At 37.9% G+C, this 20,424-nt stretch overlaps 1 protein-coding gene across 1 annotated transcript in view; it reads right to left on the reverse strand.

Annotated features, from left to right (window-relative positions):
* Positions 1–4,600: 4,600 nt before the first annotated feature.
* Positions 4,601–20,424, reverse strand: part of LOC124162896 — a 108,636-nt gene continuing 92,812 nt past the window's right edge. The window contains exons 2-4 of the mRNA XM_046539595.1: positions 18,887–18,989; positions 14,256–14,501; positions 4,601–5,041 (exon numbers count right to left, since the gene is read on the reverse strand). Coding sequence (XP_046395551.1) covers positions 4,838–5,041; positions 14,256–14,501; positions 18,887–18,989 — 553 coding nt within the window. The 3' untranslated portion in view covers positions 4,601–4,837. The remainder of the gene's footprint in view (positions 5,042–14,255; positions 14,502–18,886; positions 18,990–20,424) is intronic.

A 20,424-nucleotide genomic window follows, 5' to 3' on the forward strand; every position in this document is an offset into this window, starting at 1 on the left:
AGAATCGGCAGCCAGAAGTCAAAGGCCTTTGGAACAACCACAGCCAACAAATGAAATATTTACTAGGAAGCGTGTTTTAGACGTAAGTTTCGTAGAGTACTATAATAGTGCGCACTATTATCTTCCAAAGGTTACCTAATTTAAATGAACGTGGCAGAACCCAAATATTGTTAAAAGAGAATATAATTTAGCTACTAAACAAAATTTTATTGCATAAGTTTCTCGCACTAGCCATCTCCTATTTGAAATTTAATTTATTAATAATAATGTTAAGTCATTACCGGCATGCTCGTTTCGAATTAATAGCATTCGACTCTTTTCAATGGTCACTTTCGATTACTTTTTTGTTCTCAAATTTCATTTGTCTAAATGATAACATTTAAACTAATTAAAATAATGCGCGTTTTCGCCAAGTTAATAGTGCTAATATTTCCTGTATAGATCTGTTTTTTTTAGCTCTGTGATTTGGTTCTTAATTAATTTAACGCATACGTTGACTGCGTTGCGTTAGATCCGCATCTTTAAGAAGTTTGGTATGGTAAATGACTTGCTATCGCGCTAATAAAGAAGTCTTCTATCGAGTATTTGTTTTCAAAGCTGTCCATTTATTTAGCAGATCCTGTGGAGCAGAGGTTGCATGAATTGCAAAAGCCGGAGAAAACAAACACCAGAAATAAATGATCCACATAATAACTTTCCAAACAATGAAGTTATATTATATGCGGATGATACATCCACACTGAACATAGGTGACAATTTTCTAGATGCTAGCAGTGTGTCCCTTCAAACCTTAATAACTATGTCCAAATGGTGCCGGTCAAACAACCTACCTCTTAATGAAAACAAAACATGCTTCATTCATTTTCATAATAAAATAAATCCACCAATAGGGTGGTTTCCTATTATTTTTTTATTGCCTAAATCGAAAGATTATCACTCCTGGAGTACGTATTTCACGCTTTTAGATTTTTAAATGACAACATCTATTTTTCGCGATTAAATGAAAAGTGAAAATTTTCAAGCGCGCGAAAACGAGACGCGTAAGTATGAATGCCGGGAAATCTCTCTCCGTGTGGCGTATTTCTGGTTCCCGCTGCCGCCCTGTGAGGTGACCTTGAGGCGAGTCGAGCGCTGATGCGACGCAGGCTGCTAGCGGGTAGCTGAGTACCCCGCTGGCTGGTAGCGCTTGGCTTAAATAAGGATTATTAATACCTTATCAAATGAAGAAAACTTTCCGACCTTAGCCAGTTTTAATAAGTGATTATTAAGACATGTTTCCCTGAGCTCTGCGCCTCATGCATGCATTGGTAACCTCAGACGATGTATAACTCCTATCTTCTCGTATAGAAACTAGGTCCCTGTGACGTCACGTGGAGTGGCATCGCACGGGCGCCAATCTGGCCCTTTTCAAATGAGGATAAAAATGGACCATTGCCATTCGTCTAAACCGATATTGCTAAAACGAAATAATTTGTATATTATGAATACAGTATTGGTGGGTAACGAATTGCAATCAATGCCTTTCGTTTTATGTGATGAAGGAAACTACCCTATTCAAAGCCCTCTTCTCAGAACAGACTCAAATATCACTATACTTCAATGTGACACTATTAAATTTCTCGGTTTATATCTCAATATGAACCTTGACTGGCAGCCAGGGCCGGCCCTAGCAGGTGCGGGGCTAGGGGCGAACCTTCAGTGCGGGGCCCTTCTCTTAAAATATTAAACTCTATACCCCATCTACAAACTCGAGCATTTTGAATCCCTACCACTCTGTGGCTAAGTATGTGTTCCCCTCCCAAATTCGGACTTCGTAATTACGACGTTATGATTCCATCACGCAGTTGAGTTCAAAATAGTATAATACAAATAAAATTTATAATTATATTTATTCATAAAATTATAACGTAAAATAAACATTTAAAGCGCGCTTTTTCAATAGGTACGTATTTTCATAAGTTAGATTATGAAAGTTAATTAGTTGTAAGCCTAAAACAATTACTGTAAAATGAAAAAAGATAGTTTTAATTTCTTATGCAAGTCAAAATGGTAATAAATTAATAAAGATAAACTTACCATTGCATTGAAGTTTAATCACTCTTATGTACTGGTACTATGATTGTAGTAGTATGTAGTTAAAATAGTTGAAATTGCGTTTTCAAAACTAAGGTATATTTTAATTTTTTTCACGAACGCGGGGCCCGGGGCGGTCACCCCGCCCTAAGGCCGGCCCTGCTGGCAGCCTCACATAACCAAATTAATCAATAAAATGAATATGTACTGGGATCTACATGATCAGGAAACTTGCCCCAACTACCTCAACTCAGATTCTAAGACTCATCTACTACTTCGACAAAATCCATTCCTTTTTAGTTTATGGAATTGTATTCTGGGGTAATAATAGCGCTGCAATCAAGGTATCTTCAATACAAAAGAGGGCTATCAAGAGTATGCTAAGGGTCTCAATTAGGACCCCAGGTAGACCTCTATTCAAAGAACTTAAAATACTTACTCTCCCCTGTGTTTATATCTTGAATTGCTGTACTTTTGTGAGAAACAATAGGCACCTGTTTATGTCCAACTCCTCAATCCATAACCACGAGACACGTGGTAAAGACAATGTCCATCTGAATAATCAGCCTTTAAATGTAAGCAGAAAAGGTCCTCACCTCTCAGCCTCTATGGTTTATAATAAAGTACCAAATCCAATAAAATTTGCAGTGAATGATAATACTTTTAAAAATATGCTAAAAGAACTGCTACTTAAAAAATGCTATTACAGCATTGATGAGTATTTTAATGACAAATTAATATAATTATGTATGTATTTAACTGCTTATCTCTTCTTTGTAATTTCTATGTAACTTTTGTATTAACTTTTCTTCCTTTTTTGACTAAATCCTATGTTATACTTGTATAGCCAACAGGAAATTAAATATTATGTATTATTATTATCAAAACCTAATTCTTTTTAGTTAATTAATCAACTTATTTAATCTCATGGATTGAAAGCAAATTAAATTAAATCTTTCTTTTTATGTACTTTGTTTGCCATTTATAGGTTTCTCCTGTTGAAATTGAGGGTGTCATAGTTCAGATCCCAGATGTTTTGTCAGTAGGTGTGGTGGGCATCCCTAATCCTCAAGATACATCTGTAGCCAGAGCTTATGTTGTCCTCAAACCAGGAAGTAAGATTACTGCAGAAGAGATCAAGGAATATTTAGCTGGTGAGGCATAGTATTTATATCATCATGCATGGTGGTCAGATGTTTTGTCTTTTAAAGTTGAAGAGTTGAACGCTTTTCTGTCTCAGTCATTCCTTCCAGTCGCGTTGCCAGAAATTTTGTTTGGGGGGGGGGGGATCCAAAACCAGGAGAGAAAATTTTTGAAAAACAGGGTAATAAGAAGAGAGTTTTCAACTAATTTTAACAATTTTCATAATCGAAAAAACTTCATCAGTTAAAGAAATATTTTGTAAATTCATGATTTTTCAATATTTCGTTTTCTTTTATGATGGAGAATATGTACTCGTGTAATATTTTGGGGAGGGGGTCCGGACCCCCCAGACCCTCCCCTTGACCATGCCCATGGTTCCTTCATGGATCAATAGGAGATGGCAGTTTGGAATTGATGGTATAGGACAAGGAGATGGAGGCTTCATAAACTGACGTTTTTTATGCATTCCCTGAGATTGAGCTTCAGATTTTGGACAGCAGAAAGGCTGAAAGATGAAAAATCTCTCTCACTCAGTGATTCAACCCAAAGTTTGTTTTGGATTGTTGTGGCTAGAGCTCACTCCAAGCTAAGCCAGGGGCACATGAATATCTTGTAAATATATTGTAAATTCAAAGTTCTAACCGCACAGAATTTGCTTGTGTGCTCTACTTTTATGAAATATCTACGGAGAAACTGCTGGGTATCTTTACATAATATAATTTTAAGTTAATGCATGCATTTCAGGCTGTACCTCATTTTACAAGCATCTACACAGTGGTGTTATATTCCTCAATAAGTTACCTGAAACTCGAGGAGGAAAAATAGACAGGTTGTCTCTCCTGAAGTATGCTAAAGATAATATGAAGTCTGAAACCGATGGAAATACGCTGCCATTTTTTGAAGCTGTATGAATCAGACTGGGCTGTGAAAAGTTGAAGTTATATATTAAATTTGATTGTGCAGTGAAAGAGGCAAGTGCATCATATATTATCATCATTGCTTATGCCATATCAAACAGTCATTCTTAAGGGTGAAATTGCCTGCTAGCTGGAGGGCAATCAACACATTTGCTTTGGGTGAGGAATGATTGACAGGGTGGTGTGCAGCAGTCTAGAATGATTTCTACCTCTCTTTGGAATGCAGAAAGTTCTTCACTCAAAATGTAAGGTTAAATTTTGTTACACAAGTTTACTATTAACAGGTCTCTTCGAGAATGAGTAAAGCCACATTATATTTTTGGTTGATGACATTATAATTCAAAGTTACAAGAGGCCTATATTATTCATATGAGGCTGAATTCTTTGGGAAATGGTGAAAGCACTGAGGATGATACCGTAAAAAAATATGCATCGGAAGTAGTCAAAAGGTAAAACCAACTACAACGTAGGTACAATTTTTTATTGAGTCATGTCAACCACACAAGTATGGAACAAGTTAGATGTGGCCCCAAAAATGATCAGAAGGTGCTCATAGACAAGTGTTCATTATTCAGTCTCTCACCAAGACCAGAATAGGATGGGGTGAACGGTGACAAATGAAGCCTCTGAATTTAGATGTTGTTGCACTTTTGACTGAAAATGCCATGAAGACAGGTTGACTTGAAATGGATAGGAAATTCCTTCTAGAGCGGAGGGTCAACGTCTCCAGTCTGAACGGAGCAGCATGCCACAACCTTGCCAGTGGTTACCTCTCTTAAAGCCATGCTGTGGCCAATGACAGAGTTGGCACTGCTTTCTTCCATGCTTATGGTGGCGCTCCTGGCCTTGATACCAGCACGAGAGTTTTGACCTTTGGAAACGATGTGTGTCACATCACCACCGATGTTCTGTTAGAAGGAGTAACAGATAGGATGAGGAATATGTAAATTAATGTAAATTCATAGGGATTTTTGAAACTTCCTTTTCTGAGTACCATTTATTTGTAAATGCGTTAAAGCTTGAAGGGAACAATGCATCAAATGACATTACAAGCAAAGAATACTTTACATATGGAGAGGAGCTTATATTTTTGCATTAAATATTTTTTGTGGTTTATACTTTTTTAATAGTTTAAACTAATTGCTGACTAGGCAGAATTTCACCAAGTGCATATGTGATATCTTTGATACTCTTTTTCATTGTTTACAAATTTGAATGTGGCAATTATATTTCATAAAAAACCACATTGGGCAAGTACATGCATCATGCATTCATATCTTTTATGTGCTTTACATTTTATCTATTTGCTAAACTTGGTTACATGGGCGTACCTAGAATCAAAACTAGGGGAGGGGGGCAAAACTAGCTGTGCACATTAAAGTTGTAACTTTTTTGCACAGAAAAGGTTAATGAAACCAAAATTTTAAGGAAATTATGACAGCAATTCATTAGTTTTTATAATTATTTGCTCGAAAAAATAATGATTTTTATTTTAGTTGCATGTCTTACAGTAATATCATTTTTCTTCAAAAGGAAAAGTTGGTCATAACTTTTGTTTTGAACTAAATTTATTTTTGCTTCTAGGGGGGGGGGGCAGTTCCCCCCCCCCATGCTCCCTGCTGGGTATACCCATACTTGGTTATTAAATTTGATGCATCTATCCAAGAAAGTTGGCAAGCCATGTGAAATGGGGAAAGAAGGTTAATTGTTATAAGTAGTCATATTGATTCAGATGAAACCTGGGGAATTTTAAATCTTAACCGATCAAAACCTATAATTATGCTTGATTTTTTATATTTTGATATTTTTTTCCTTCATGATCATGAGGAGATTTTAGGGTTTTGCCTGAGAATCATGTCACAGCCCCTATGAAAAAATTGTATAAAACCGTATAAAATTTCTATACAGTTTATACAGGTTGTATACAATTTGTATACATTGTATACAAATTGTATACAAATTGTATAAACTGTATTAATTCTCTTGCTGTATACAGCATATACAATTTGTATACAATGTATACAATTTGTACACAATGTATACAATTTGTACACAATGTATACAATTTGTATAACAGTAATTCAAAGTAGGCCTCAAAAACTGAAGTCCAAAAATCAACTTAGTAGGGGACCAAAATAATGTTCCACATTCGAGAGTTCAATTGCTTCTAAAGATCATGAATCGCGTTTTAAACAAGATTCTTGGAGATCCATCAATGTTAGCCATTCAATGCCACTTGGAAAATTTTCAACCGAGGCGTCAAAAATTTAAGTCCAAAAATGAACTTAGTAGGGGACCAAAATAATGTTCCACATTCAAGAGTTCAATTGCTTCTAAAGATCATGAATCGCGTTTTAAACAAGGTTCTTGGAGATCCATCAATGTTAGCCATTCAATGCCACTTGGAAAATTCAATGTCACCAGCGGGCGTCCATATCTCCATAGTGTCCCCGTGTCCCGTTTGTACGAAGCGGTACGAAGGTTTTAAACAGTACACTGACAAATTCATATGCAGCGATAAAATTGTATCACATACGCCCAAATTTCCTAAAAACTCGTGATTTAATATATGACACAGTAGTCATTTCGTTTCTGGATACTCTGGATAAAAAAATTCATATCCGGTGTGGGACTATTTTCTTTTGCGGATGGGGCCATAGCCACCGAGAAAGAGAGCCCGCGGAAGGATCGCCCAGGATCGCCGTTAGAGATTACGTGGTTTATGTTATGTTTCACCATATTCCTTGGATTTTTGTGGTTAAGTTGGTGAAAATTAGAGTTTTTGTGAATAGTGAAGTTTCCGTTATTCTTTAATTTCATTCGGTGGGCTTCAGAAACTTGTTTGTGAGGCATTTTTGTTCAATATGCCTTTCTCGTGTGTGGTGCCGGTATGCGAAGGAAACGATCCTGCAGGACTAGACCCAAAGTTCAAGTTTTTACCTTTCCTATAGATCTTCATGGATTGAAGAAGAGGTGTATTTTGGCGATAAGAAGAGACAATTTCACCCCTACGGAAAACATTAAGGTATGTACCCTTTCTCCCTGAAATTCTTTGGACGTAATTTCTAGTTAAAAGTGGCTTCATGATGTTGATGTACAGGACTGAAAGTGGTGATTTAAAATATTGTAGCAGCAATTCATTTGGAAATTCTTGCATTTTAGTTGTGTTCGTTGTATTCTGTCGTTCGGATCTGTCGTGCAACAATTGCTCTATGAAAAATGTTCTTAATTGTAATATATGTATTACTATAGTATATTTTATAACTTTCATTTATAAATATGTAATATATTAATATTTTAACTTAAAATCTTTTCTTTTTTAAGAAGAAGAAAAATCCAAAGAAAAGTTTCTAAAATGTTTACGGCCTAAAATGGACAGGTTTCCTAATTTTGAAACCTTAAGAATGTTAAACTCGAGACAAATAAGACTGTAGTTTCCTGTCTTATGTAATCTGCTTGTTACCTACAAGAGACAATTTCTTGCTACAATGAAATTTTTATATACTTCATTACTACAGTAGCAGTGCAGGAGAGCATGTCAGTCCCTGAAAAAGATGTGGAGGTGGCTATCAGAAACTCACTAAGGCACGCCAAGTGACAGCAACAACACGGTTGCAGGGGGAGAAGAAAATTAAGTACATAATACTTACGTAGTTTCTTGTGTTGTATTATTTCACCAAAGAAGCCCAATAAATATTGTGTATGGAATTGAAGCCTAATTTATTTAAATTCTTGTCTGGACCTATTATTTAGATACTAGTATCGAACGAAATTCAGTCCTAACCTAAACGTGTCTTAAAGGTGTCCGTGTGCTGTGTGGGAAGTACCTTGTAGACGTTTAATTTTTTATGAGTAAGTGATGTTTTACTTTGAATTAATTACATGCTATTCTTAATTTCCACTGTTTAACTTGAGAATCCCCTATTTATCATTTAAAAATCTGGTATTGAATGGTTGGTTAGTTTTCAGTTTAACAATGTTTAAAGGATTATAATGTTATATTTTGGACAGCATTCACTCCATTTTTATTTATGCCTTTGTATGCATGTGGGTTCCTAGAGGAAGTGTGGTAAGGGAAATGGTCTGTTGGAATAATTTTTATCTTTATGACCTGAGATGAAATGAGGAAGAAAATGGGTAGTATTACTCCACCTATTTTGGATGAGGTATTCCTAGGTCTTCTTTCATACAGTTTGTATACAATTCTTATTCAGCCCGTATACAGCCCATGTACAATTCTTATGCTGCCCATGTTTAATTCTTATACAGCCCATGTACAATTGTAATATAGCGTGTATGTAATTTGTGTAAAAATGCATATTTTTATACAAATTGTATATGTACACTCATTTTTTTATATAACTTGTATACAGACTGTATAACATCTGTATAGAGATTTTATACAATCTGTATTGAGACTGTATACAACTTGTATAACATTCTATACAGAATGTATACAAAAATTTTATACAATTTTATACAGGTTTTATACAATTTTTTCATAGGGTAGGTCTTCTTTCATACAATCCGTATGCAATTCTTATTCAGCCCATATACAATTTTATACAGCCCATATACAATTCTTATACAGCCTGTATATAATTTGTATAAAATGTACATTTTTATACAAATTGTATACACTCATTTTTGTATATAACGTATACAGACTGTATAAAATCTGTATAGAGATTTTATACAATCTGTATAGAGACTGTATACAACTTGTATATAATTCTATACAGAATGTATACAAAATTTTTATACAATTTTATACAGGTTTTATACAATTTTTTCATAGGGGAGGGTGGGTTTCTTGAGCTTTTGATCAAGGAGGCCATAGCTTCCCCAGCATTCTCTGCTCAATGAATATGTAGAAAGACAGGAATTCCAAATTGCAATTACATTGGGAATGAAATGTTGCTCTATGCCGGGGGTCAGCAACCTTTTGAGATGGAAGAGACAAAAGTTATGCAACCGGAATTGTAATAAGCGGTGCAGCTACATTTTGACAGTGCTTTAATTTGAATACCAGCAATGCGTTTATTATAGAGATGCATAATCCTTTCTCCTTCCTACATTCATTGCTTTTATCCTGTTTGCAATATTCTTTTGAGTTTTGAAAATAAAAATATACAATTATTATTTTTTGCGTTAGGAACTGGAATGCTGCAATTGGACATCGAAAGAGCCGCAGATTGACATTGAAAGAGCTGCATACGGCTTGTGAGCTGTAGGTTGTCAACCCCTGTCCTTGGCAATCGTCAGTGGGGAGGATAACAGATGTTAACCCATTGAGTGCCTTGCTAAGCCCCTGTTTACCCACCAAGGGCTAGGCTTATATGTAGTTAACAAGTGCATAGGCTAACTCTTGGCAGGTTAACATCTTTTCTTCTCCCCATTTATGAATGCCTAAGAAAACCAATAAGTCAAAAACCCAGTTTCGGAGACATACTTCCAACTTAAACCAGCATTTTGTATTTCCTGTTTTTGGACACATTCACTGAAGCTAATAAGTTAATCAATTTGTTTACTACAATGTCTGCTCTAACCTAATCCACTTGGTTAAGTGAGTGATATATACATACTGAGCTTATTAGGACTATTGCAGGGATCTAGAGGCCTCCCAGGAAAGAAAAACTGATTTCCAATCGTTTTGAACCTCATTTGAATCTGATCTGAATCGTTAAAATCTGATTTGACTCTGTCTTGACACTGATTTCCACTGGTTTCCAGCGGACAGGAAATGGAAGGAAGTGATTTGAATCTCATTTTCATTGTAACTGGTTTCCAGCTGTCCTCCACATGGACTGTATTGACACTGAATTGAATGTCATTTGAAACTCTTTTCCTTATTTATTGGCTTGAAAGTGTTTTCCACAAGTGCTTTCCAACTGAGTTGAATCGTAGAATGAATTTGAAATTCTCCTGATATGAGTGTCTTGTAGAAACCCATCTCACACAGGCTTTACTACTGCGTTGATTGGAAAATTTTTGGATTTTTCTGAGGTGTCAATGAGTATATTTAATTCAAAATCAAGGTCAGAAATAAAATAATGACATAAAGGAGGAAACATGTACTTTGCCGTCTTGCAAAAATGCACGGGTGATGAAAAAATTTAATGTACATCATCCGCACTTTGCATTGCATATCATTTCACCTGTTGGAACTCACTACCACCAATATACCAAACTGTACATAACTTTGGAATGAAATCACGTAAAAACCTCACTTCGCATTTAAAAAAATATAGCCGGTATAGTGCTGCCACCTAACTACGAAAGATAGCAAAACAAAAGTAGCAACGCCGATACCCGATTTCGTTTTGAATGTTTACGTGCTTGTGGTTGTCTGTTTTGTGCTAAAGTTATAGGGTGTGGAGAAAAAAATAATCATATCAGTATTATTTAACCAGTGCTAAATTCCCGCAGCGTTGAATTAAGCCATTCGTGCATCTCTTCAGGTTTTAAGCGACAGTGAAATTCTTGATGTGATTTGGATTTCTGTGTTTTCATTGAATAATTTATCTTTTGTCTACAGTTTTTGAGCGATTGCTAATATTTTTGTTTGCAATATGTATAATATGTACGCGCGTTACGTCGCCGACGAGAACCTACCAGGATTTTCAGAGTATTGTGTATCTTGCAGGTTTGTTTGTGCTAAGTGAAACGAACTTGTGTTCATGTATAAACAGTATGGCAAGTTTCTGTAGTGAAACTTACAGATATGGTTGGCTTAATGCTGAATCAGAGTTATTTTCATAAGGCATGTAAAGAAGTCTTTCTTTCATGAAGGCATCTGAAATATTTTCTAGTGTTGTGGTTTTTCTGTTAATCACGGAAAAATTTGTGTTCTTCGATAATTCAAGATTGTGAACTCTGATGTAAGCTGTTGTTCTGGTGCAATGATTGTTCTTTTACTCCTGGCAAACCTTGTGCCTTTCGATGAGTGTTCATGATTGTTAGAACTGATAAACAGTGTGGAAAAGCACTACTAAATTGTCAAACTCTCCTTCAAATGAGATTTCATCTGTAAATTCTGTGTTTCACTAAATTATTTCTAATGCATGACATTAAGATTTTAAGTGTATTCAGCCATAGAAATTTATCAAATTAGATGACAATGTATTTTCAATTGAATATGTACTCCCAATAGAGTTTGTGCATACTTAATAAATACGTTAATAAAGCCTGTGTTATTTCATTGTGGTGGGAGACTTACATGAAGTTCATTTTGTTAGGTTGTATTTTGTAAACTTTTTTGCTGCCGAGTCTACTTCCAGATTGATGACAAAGATGTAGTATGTGAAGTTAGAAACGTTGGTTGAGTGCAGCTCTGCGAAACTTGGAATTGGCGGAAATAAGTCATGCATCAGCAGGTCATAGGAGGTGAGAATCGAGTTGCAAACAAGATTCAGATCGGTATGACGGTGGAAAACAGATTCGAAATAGCTAAAACGGGGAAACCTGTTGAACGGTGGAAACCAGAGTCAAACCACATTCATGGAAATGAGTAGGAAAACAGCCGCCATGTTGGACCTTCACAACTGATTTCCCACTGTCTTCCTACTGATTTCCAGCTGTTTCAATTTTCAAAACAGATTCAAAGGAGAAGGAAATCAGTGCGTCAAACCTGTTGGAAATCACTGTCAAATCTGATGGAAATCAGTTTTTCTTTCCTGGGCTATTACGAACGGCTTACCGCATGCGGTGAGATACCGCCTGCGGTATCATACCGCCCCGAAGCGCGTTTACCGCCCCCGAGCGATTACGAGTGGCCACCGGTCGGTATCATACCACGGCTTAGGGGTCGGTATGATACCACGGCCAGCTACCCCGGTGGTGAGATACCGACCCCCTAATGGCGGACGTCTGTTTACATTTTTCGGGTCGAGTTGGCGTTTTTAAAACAAAATATCCGACGATAGAAACTCGGAAGCTATCATATTTTGTGTTATTTATAATATTAATGTCTGAGTAAGCGTATAAAATATAAAACTGGAGCCGACTGGAGCAGTTGAACAAAAAAAGTATAATACCCATATAACAACGTTGTAGCCGTCTGAGATGAGAGAGAGAGAGCCACGGCCGTAGGAGATGGATACGTTGATTGTAAGTTGACCCTCATTCATTTATTTAATTAGAACAATTTGGATGTTTTTTAATGTCCGCTATGTTTTTATATGCAAAAACATCTTCCATTTCTTCATAGGTTCCGGAAAATTCGTCGTTATAAGGACTGCCTGTGCTTGTATTGTATGGTGAATACAGCTGTTGCTCGCCGCTTGGAGATTTCTACGAACATCTTTTGTGGCAAAATATTATTTTTTCAACGTGACAACTTCTTGCATTGCAAGGTGAATACTACTTTTGCTCGCTGCTTGGAGATTTCTACGAACATCTTCTGTGCCAAAGTAGTGTTATTTTCAACGTTATAACTGCTTGAATAGTGAGGTGAATGTAACTTTTGCTCGCTGCTTGGAGATTTCTACGAACATCTTTTGTTTCAAAATAGTGTTATTTTCAATGTGACAACTACCGTTAATCACAGTACCAGTGGTTGTAATGCACAAAGTTTGACAAACATCTGCCAAGAGCTGTAGTTATCACTGTTCCATTGTGGTTGGTTTTTAAACAGTGGTTTACGCTATCGAGAAGTGTCTGATAGTAATGTAAAGATTGTCAGTGGCGTTTATACCTTCGTCTTTCACCGCAGAGATAACATTTCACGATCAAGCTATCAAGTTCAAAGCCATGTGTGAAATTTGTTTATATACTAGCATATCAATTTCGTACCATGGAGTTGTAGTGAGAAAAGTCACCTGTGCCACTTGCGTAGGATAATGTGAGGCTTAAAATCAGTGATTATATAGTTGTTTTCATCATAGCGAGCTCTTGATTGTAATGTTTACGTGATGAACATAAGAATGGTAGTGACTTCCAGTTTTTGATGATCGTATTTGCCTATTTACCATTATTTATAATGGTGTGAGCATGTATCGATTGTGGATTTTACCTGAAATATTGAAATAAGTTGTAGCCTGTGTGTGTGATTGCCGAGGAACCGATTCGGGATCTCACATGTTTATTGTGGGCAGACTGTTTTGCTGTGGTTGTGTACCCGTGATTAAACCAAAGAAATGGTGAAACTCTGTCACATTATATTGAAATAAAATTTTATTGTAACCAGAAGTGAATATCTTGTGTTTTTTAATTCTCCATTGCTTTTCATAGATAACAGCCAAAAAGTTATTTTTCATTATTTTTAAAAGTGCCTTTCTTGTTCTCTGAATTTGCATTAGGTTTCCAAACCCCGTTACTAACACGAAAGGAATGCAGAGCAACATATATTTTTGTCATTTCACAGATGTTGAGTGTCATATTGTCTGTGATGAAGGCTCTCCAGCTAAGTATTCGTGGTGGATTTTCATATATTTTTTAAGAATGGACATTTCGGTCAAAGCTCTAATGGAATTGGTGGTTCACCTAGCCCGTTGGCCCTAAAAGTACTTCTATCGTAATTTTTCGATGGTCTGCCATGCAATTTGTCACTACCTGCGTCTGCTCATACGTGATTTTTTGATGATATCTTCCGCAAGTCACTGCTAATTATTGTTTTATTCAACTTTTTATCCTATAAGTAAGAATTGAGGAGCAAAATTCGTTCATTTGTCAAACTTTTAAGGTGAATTAACGAAGAACACATCCTTATTAATCCATAAATACCACTAATTGTCTTGATCGACTGCCAACAACTCTTGCCGAAATATTCGTCTGCTAGGAACAGTTGCCGCGGAATTGGAACACCGCACGCCCTTGCCATTGGCTACACCATTTTCGGGCTGAAGGAGCTCAGAATTTTTCATACAAACGTCACAACCGCCGCATCGCTCCTTACCGACCCCCTGACATGTACTCTCCGCCCGGCGGTGACTTTCCGACCGTCCCACTCGTAATCGCAAGGGACGGTATGATACCGTATACCGAACGAAAACTCCGCCCGGCGGTAGCGTACCGCCCGCTCGTTCGTAATAGGCCCCCTAGTCTAGGCATCTCTGGATGCTAGAATAATGTAAAAATGAGGTTTAATACTTGGGCAGAGAGTGTTTACCAACGTATTCTCACCTGCATGGTCTCTCCAATGTTGGCACACCCAGAGTTGGCTGGGCCTTGGTGAAAGGCAAGAGCGTAGGCAGTGCCTGCTGGCCCACCTAGTCCGGCCAGTATACCCTTGATCCACACTGGTTTCCCTGCTCTCTTCTGGTAAATGCGAGCATACCCGTGGACATTACCACTGTCGTTGGCCGAAGCAGGGATAATCCAGCAGCCTGCGGAGCGATGGCTGAAGCTAGGCCAAGTGAAGTGCGTGGACTGAAAAATACAATGGGGTCGTTTACTCTCACCCAAAATCGCAATTCATTGAGACAATGGGGAACTTGCATGAATTTTTTTTATTTCATAGGCGGAAAGAAAATTATTTTCTGAATACAACAAAGAAAACCGCATGTAAATCTGAGTTTTCCTTCGCGAGATATTTAATGATAAATATAACGAATTTTAAAGCGCGGGAAAAACTCCCTCACCCCCCAAGCCACTGCCGACGAAGCCTCGATGACGTCAAAGGTGCCTAAACATCACGCGAAGCTATTGTTGTGATTGTTTGTAGTAGTTGCCAGCAGTTGTGAGAGCTTCGTTTGTTAGACGTGCTGATTATTTTATATTTAAATATAAATATCCGACGATAGAGGCTTGGAAGCCCTCGTATTTTGCATTATTTATAATATTAATATCTGAGTAAGGGCATAAAATATAAAACTGGAGCAATTAAACCAAAAATTTGATAATAATACCTTAATAACATCGTTGTAGGAGTCTGAGCCACGGCCATTGGAAGGGGGATACGTTAATTGTAAGTTGATGTTAACGACGGCATATCATTCATTTAAGTATGTAATTAGAACGATTTTGATGTTTACTAATGTCCGCTTAGCTTTTATATACAATAACTTCATCCGTTTATTCGTAGGTACCGGAGAATTCGTCGTTTAGGACTGTCTGTGCTTGTATTATGGGGTGAATTCCAGTCAATGCAACTTTTGCTCGCTGATTGGAGACATCTAGGAACATTTTTGTGCCAAAATAGTGTTATTTTCAACGTGACATCTCCCGTTAAGCTACTGCTAATAATCACAGTGCCAGTGGTTGTAATGCACAAAGTTTGACAAGGTTGAAAAATATCGGCCAAGAGTTATCAGTGTTCCATCGTGATTGAATTGTAAAAAGTGCTATTACGCTATCGATAAATGTCTAATAGTAGTGTAAAAATTGTCAAAGGCATGCTAATCTCCGTTGTTCACCGTAGATATGACATTTCACGATCACGCTATTGAAATAAAAACTGTGTGTGAAGTTTGCTATTCCATTATTTCAACGAATAGTAGTGAGAAATGTCACCTGTGTCACTTGTGTGGGCTAATTTAAGGGTTTAAATCAGTGAATAAATAGTTGTATTCATCATAACGAGTTCTGTCATTGTAAGTTGTACGTGTTGAATATAAGAATGTGATAGTGACATCCAGTTTTTGATAAGAGTATTTGCCTATTTCCCACTCTATTTTTATGGTATATGCTAGTATATTGTTTATGGATTTACCTATATTATTGAAATAGGTTGTAGCTTGTGTGTGTGTTGGCAGCGGAACCGATTCGCGATCTCACATGTGGATTGTGTGCAGACTGTTTTGCTGTGAATTCGTACCGTAGGACGGATAGGACTACCTTCTCCGTTAATCCGGCGTTGCCAAATTCAACAGCACAGCTTACTCTAATGTCAACAGCACAGCTTACGATCGTTATCCTCCAGTATTGCAAGTTTCTTTTACAACTCGATTTGCCGCCGACGTATAGCAATAATTTGTCTTAACAAATTCCATGAGGGTCGTAGCATCAATTTTTGGTGTCCTAAAAAAAGGCTGGTGTCCTAACACCCCATGCCACACGCCTTTTAGGCGGCTTGCGGGGTATCATGTAGACGTAGATGAATTTCAGGTGTACTATTCGAACGAGTGGCAACGTTATCATCCATTTTTCTGATAACCAAAACACACGAAGTGAAATGCTTGTACTTCATCATCCCGATGCAGCATTATTAATATCCCAAGTAATAATCTAGGCACATTAGCAATAGGAAAACTTGCCCAAGAATAACAGAACAAAATTAAGTGACGATGAGCGGCTAAATACTCCCTCAAAACAAATTTTACACCATGCACTCAGCGTATTTCCCTACTCCCTACGGTTGTTTAGGCACCTATGACGTCACGCCAGGCCTCGGCAACGCTCGGGTGTCTTCGCGCAGTGGTCGGCTCAGAGAAATTTTTCTCGATTTTAAATGCAATTTTTTTACTTCTTTTGATGTTGAATGGAGAAACTGAAGGTACTTTTGCGAGCTAATGTATCCATTTGACTTATTCAAAATAGTTTTTAGAGCAATCTACGACCCATGCAAGTTCCTCATTTGGTTGGCGGTAGGGAAGCAGAAGTTGCAACTGAAATAATATCTTTTTCTTATGCCATAATCTCGTAAATGTTAACCCCACGCAGTGCAATGTCGTGGGTCATTTACTCTCACCCAAAATCGCAATTCATTAAGACAATTCGGTTGGTGGTAGGGATCAGAAGTTGCAACCGAAATACATAATATCTTTTTCTTTTGCCATAATCTCGTAAATGTTAACCCTATGCGGTGCAATGTCGAGACTGGCTCAACAAGTTTAGTGCTGAAAGCACTAGGCTTGTCGTAGCATTAGGTGTTACTTTGAGTCAGGCAAAGGGATTTATACAAGGGCAATGTTTCAAAAGATTACCTGATTTTCCGTCAACTCAAAGTTAGACCTGACGCTACGACAAGCCTAGTGCTCGTAGCACTAGACTTGTTGAGCCAGCCTCGACGTTGGACCGTAAAGGGTTAAATAATAAAACAAAATTTACCTCACATGACTTCTAGAAAATTTGACAAGATGACACTCTTTCAGTGAAAGCTTTTGTTTCACCACCTGAAAGAACTATTTTAAAAAATCATCAATGAATATCTAACAGTCACATGTCTACACCTATTTAGCAGACACATAATGAGATATGAAGTATAACACTTTGCACTTTCACACTTTTCACGAGGTATTTAACTACTAGTAACTCTACTAAACTCATAACGAGTTTGGATTTTATAGGTTATGCCATACCAGCCCAACTACAGCACTGAGGAACAGTAATGAACAAATGATGCAAAGGACGTGTCAGGCACAGCCAGAAGGAGTACCTACTACACATTTGGGAGCATGAGGTGCACCTACGCAATAACTTTGTTTGCAAACTGTGCAGGCGTTTGGAAATGCATGGTAAACAGACATCCTCTTTGGTACATAAAGATGTAAATGTGGACAAACTGTTTGCAGTATATGAAAAACTTGAGATTTGGGTCTGGGAATGCCAAAATTTGGACTACCGATTGTAGATATAGTGTAATGAAATGCTCCAAAAGGCGTACCACGATACACTGGTCTGTTTTGCAGCAACCCAGGTATGTATTGGTTTGTGGGGATGTAGCAGGGACCAAACACAGCCTCTCAACCGGCACTCACTCTCTCATACACAGGGGTGGATTCAGCATCAAAATTGGGTTGGGGTAGTCTTTACCTGGGTCAGAGGAGTATAGAATATCCCCCAAGAGTGAGAGGGGCCTTCTCCCATGCAAAATGCTTTGATATCCATTTTTTCGCATTTTGGATCCCAAATTAGATTTTTATTTATAACCGCTGATGAAATTGAACAATTTTAGACATCTAAGAAGTGGAGAAAAAATGAATAGCCAACTTGAAGTGTAAAATAATTGTAAAATATTAATGTTTCATGCAACAGGAAATGTGAAAATAGCCATGAATTTACATACACAAGCCCTTCAATCATTTTCATGGATACAAAAATTATTGAACTAAAAAAAAATAAAAATTTTGGGTAAACTTTGGGGGTGTCATGACTCTTGTTACCCCCCGTCCCCCTTAATCCACCACTGCACAAACACACACAAAGAGACACACACGGGCTTAAGATGCCGGGAGAATGAGTTCAAAAGAGCAGGTCGAAATGTAAATTAGGACAAGGAATGTGTGGATAGTGCTATTTCGGCCTCCAAGAGGCCCTTTTCAACACTGGAAGTATAAGATCTCCACAAAAATACATGGTCGAAGTGATCACTTTGGTGCATTTAATTATACCATTTGTATTTTACAGGGGCGCAGCTAGGAATTAAGGCTAGGGGAGGTTTTAGGCGCAACTAATACTTACGGGTGTGGGGGTATTGCATACACGCCAGGGTAAGCAAGAGTTGCGGGGGCCCTCCTCCAGCAAATATTTAAGAATTATGGTTCAAAATGGCGAATTTTACGGCTTTCTGAGGGATATTTGATAAATCCTAACACTATTTTATAAGTTATACCGATCCAAATAAGCAAAATGGATTAAACTTAAAAATTTCTCAGAGCTCTAGGGGGGGGGGGGGGGGGTTTATCCCCCGAAACCCCTCCTCGCTGCGCCACTGTTCTTAAGACCATAAAGCTCAGATCCTCACATTCATTTTACCGATTATAGCGTGAAAATCATATCATTAGTGCGTTTTTAGAAATGTTTTTGGTTGCGTTAGGCGAACGGCATGCGGACACTCGCGGTATGGGAGTGAAAATTTCATCGTATGTACTGACCTCTGAAGCGTTATCGCTTTCGCTTCTACTCGAGGCAAATGAATCCCTGTCTCTGCCTGCATACGTCACCGCTGCACAGCCAAGGAGGAGTGCGAGGAGTGTCCTGCGGAGAGAACGAAAAAGGTAGTAAGTCATTCATTCGTTACAGTAAAAACTACCCTAACGAATTCTAGAATACCGGTAATGGTCACGGTGATAACATTACGGAGTCACCGTCATGGGCATACCCAGCGAGGGGCAGCTGCCCTCTCCCCCCCCCCCCCCCTAGAAGCAAATATCGCAAACGTCTTTAAGGAAAATAATATTTTTTCAATCAATTAATTTTCAAAACTAATAAAGACAATTACAGTTTCCTTAAAATGATTGTTTCATTCACCTTTCCCGTGCTTAAATCTTACCTATAACTTGAACAACCATGACTTGACCCCACCCCTAGTTTTTATCCTGGGTACGCCCTTGGGCACCGTAATGTACAAATGTGCGAAATTCCGCAGGGGAAAGAAATCATTCGCCTTGACTGGCATTCGAACCCGGATCCCTCGATTTCCGGCCGAGTACTTCATCCAGTTAAGCTACCGAGGCGTTATTCCCCTCTGTGTAAATGTGTGCGCAAAACCGGACAAGAAGGTCTGGACTGCTTAGCATATTATGCATCAGCCAGTTCAAGTCGCGCGACGCAGTCGGAGAGTAGCTAGTCCCGGTATAGGTACTAGAATCAGTTAAGAGCGAACACCTCTTGCGTTCAAAGTTTCGGTTCGCAATGACCCTATCGAATACCTTTATTTGACGGAAACCTCAACTAGCGAACACTTTTCAGTGGAACCGTACATGTAATATTCCATCTCTATTCTGCGGCTAATTCCTTTTAAGGCCTGGTTACACGGGGCATTAACATGTACAAGTTAATGTACGTTTGCGTGAATGACCGGAACCGGAATAGATGACGGAAGCGGTGTGTGGGAAAACTATCAAAGATAAATTTCTATTCCAGTGTTTGCAGTTGTGGGGAGAATGCCCATTTTCCTCAACAAGAGGGTGAATTATTTTCAGGGCAGGTCACAGCTCACCTTGCGCCACGAACTAATGCGTGACATATTTATTTACTCTCTGCGTGTGGATACTAAACATCTTTTCTTTTAATTTCTAAGAAAACAGTGGATTTAATTCTTACATTTATCATATTTCCCAAAATTATTTTTGATGATTCTATCACTTAGGGGGAGCGAGGTATCTTAGTAGAGAGACCGCTTGGCTCTTGACGGAAGTTTTCAAAACCCGAGTGAAGCCTTAGGATTATTATTAAGGTATTCTTCCGATTAAGTTAGGTTTCCGGCAGTGGCTTAGCCAGGAATTTTGTTCGGGGGGGGGGGTCCAAAATCAGGGAGGAGAATTTTTGAAAAACAAGGTAGGTACTAAGTAATGGTAATTTAAACACTTTTAATAATCGAAAAACCTTCATTTGTTAAAAAAATATTTCGTTAATTCATGATTTTTTAATATATAGTTTTCTTTTATGAAGGAAAATAATTGTGTTTTCA

The sequence above is a fragment of the Ischnura elegans genome, chromosome 7 (genome assembly GCF_921293095.1).
Source record: "Ischnura elegans chromosome 7, ioIscEleg1.1, whole genome shotgun sequence".
Classification (NCBI taxonomy): Eukaryota; Metazoa; Arthropoda; class Insecta; order Odonata; family Coenagrionidae; genus Ischnura; species Ischnura elegans.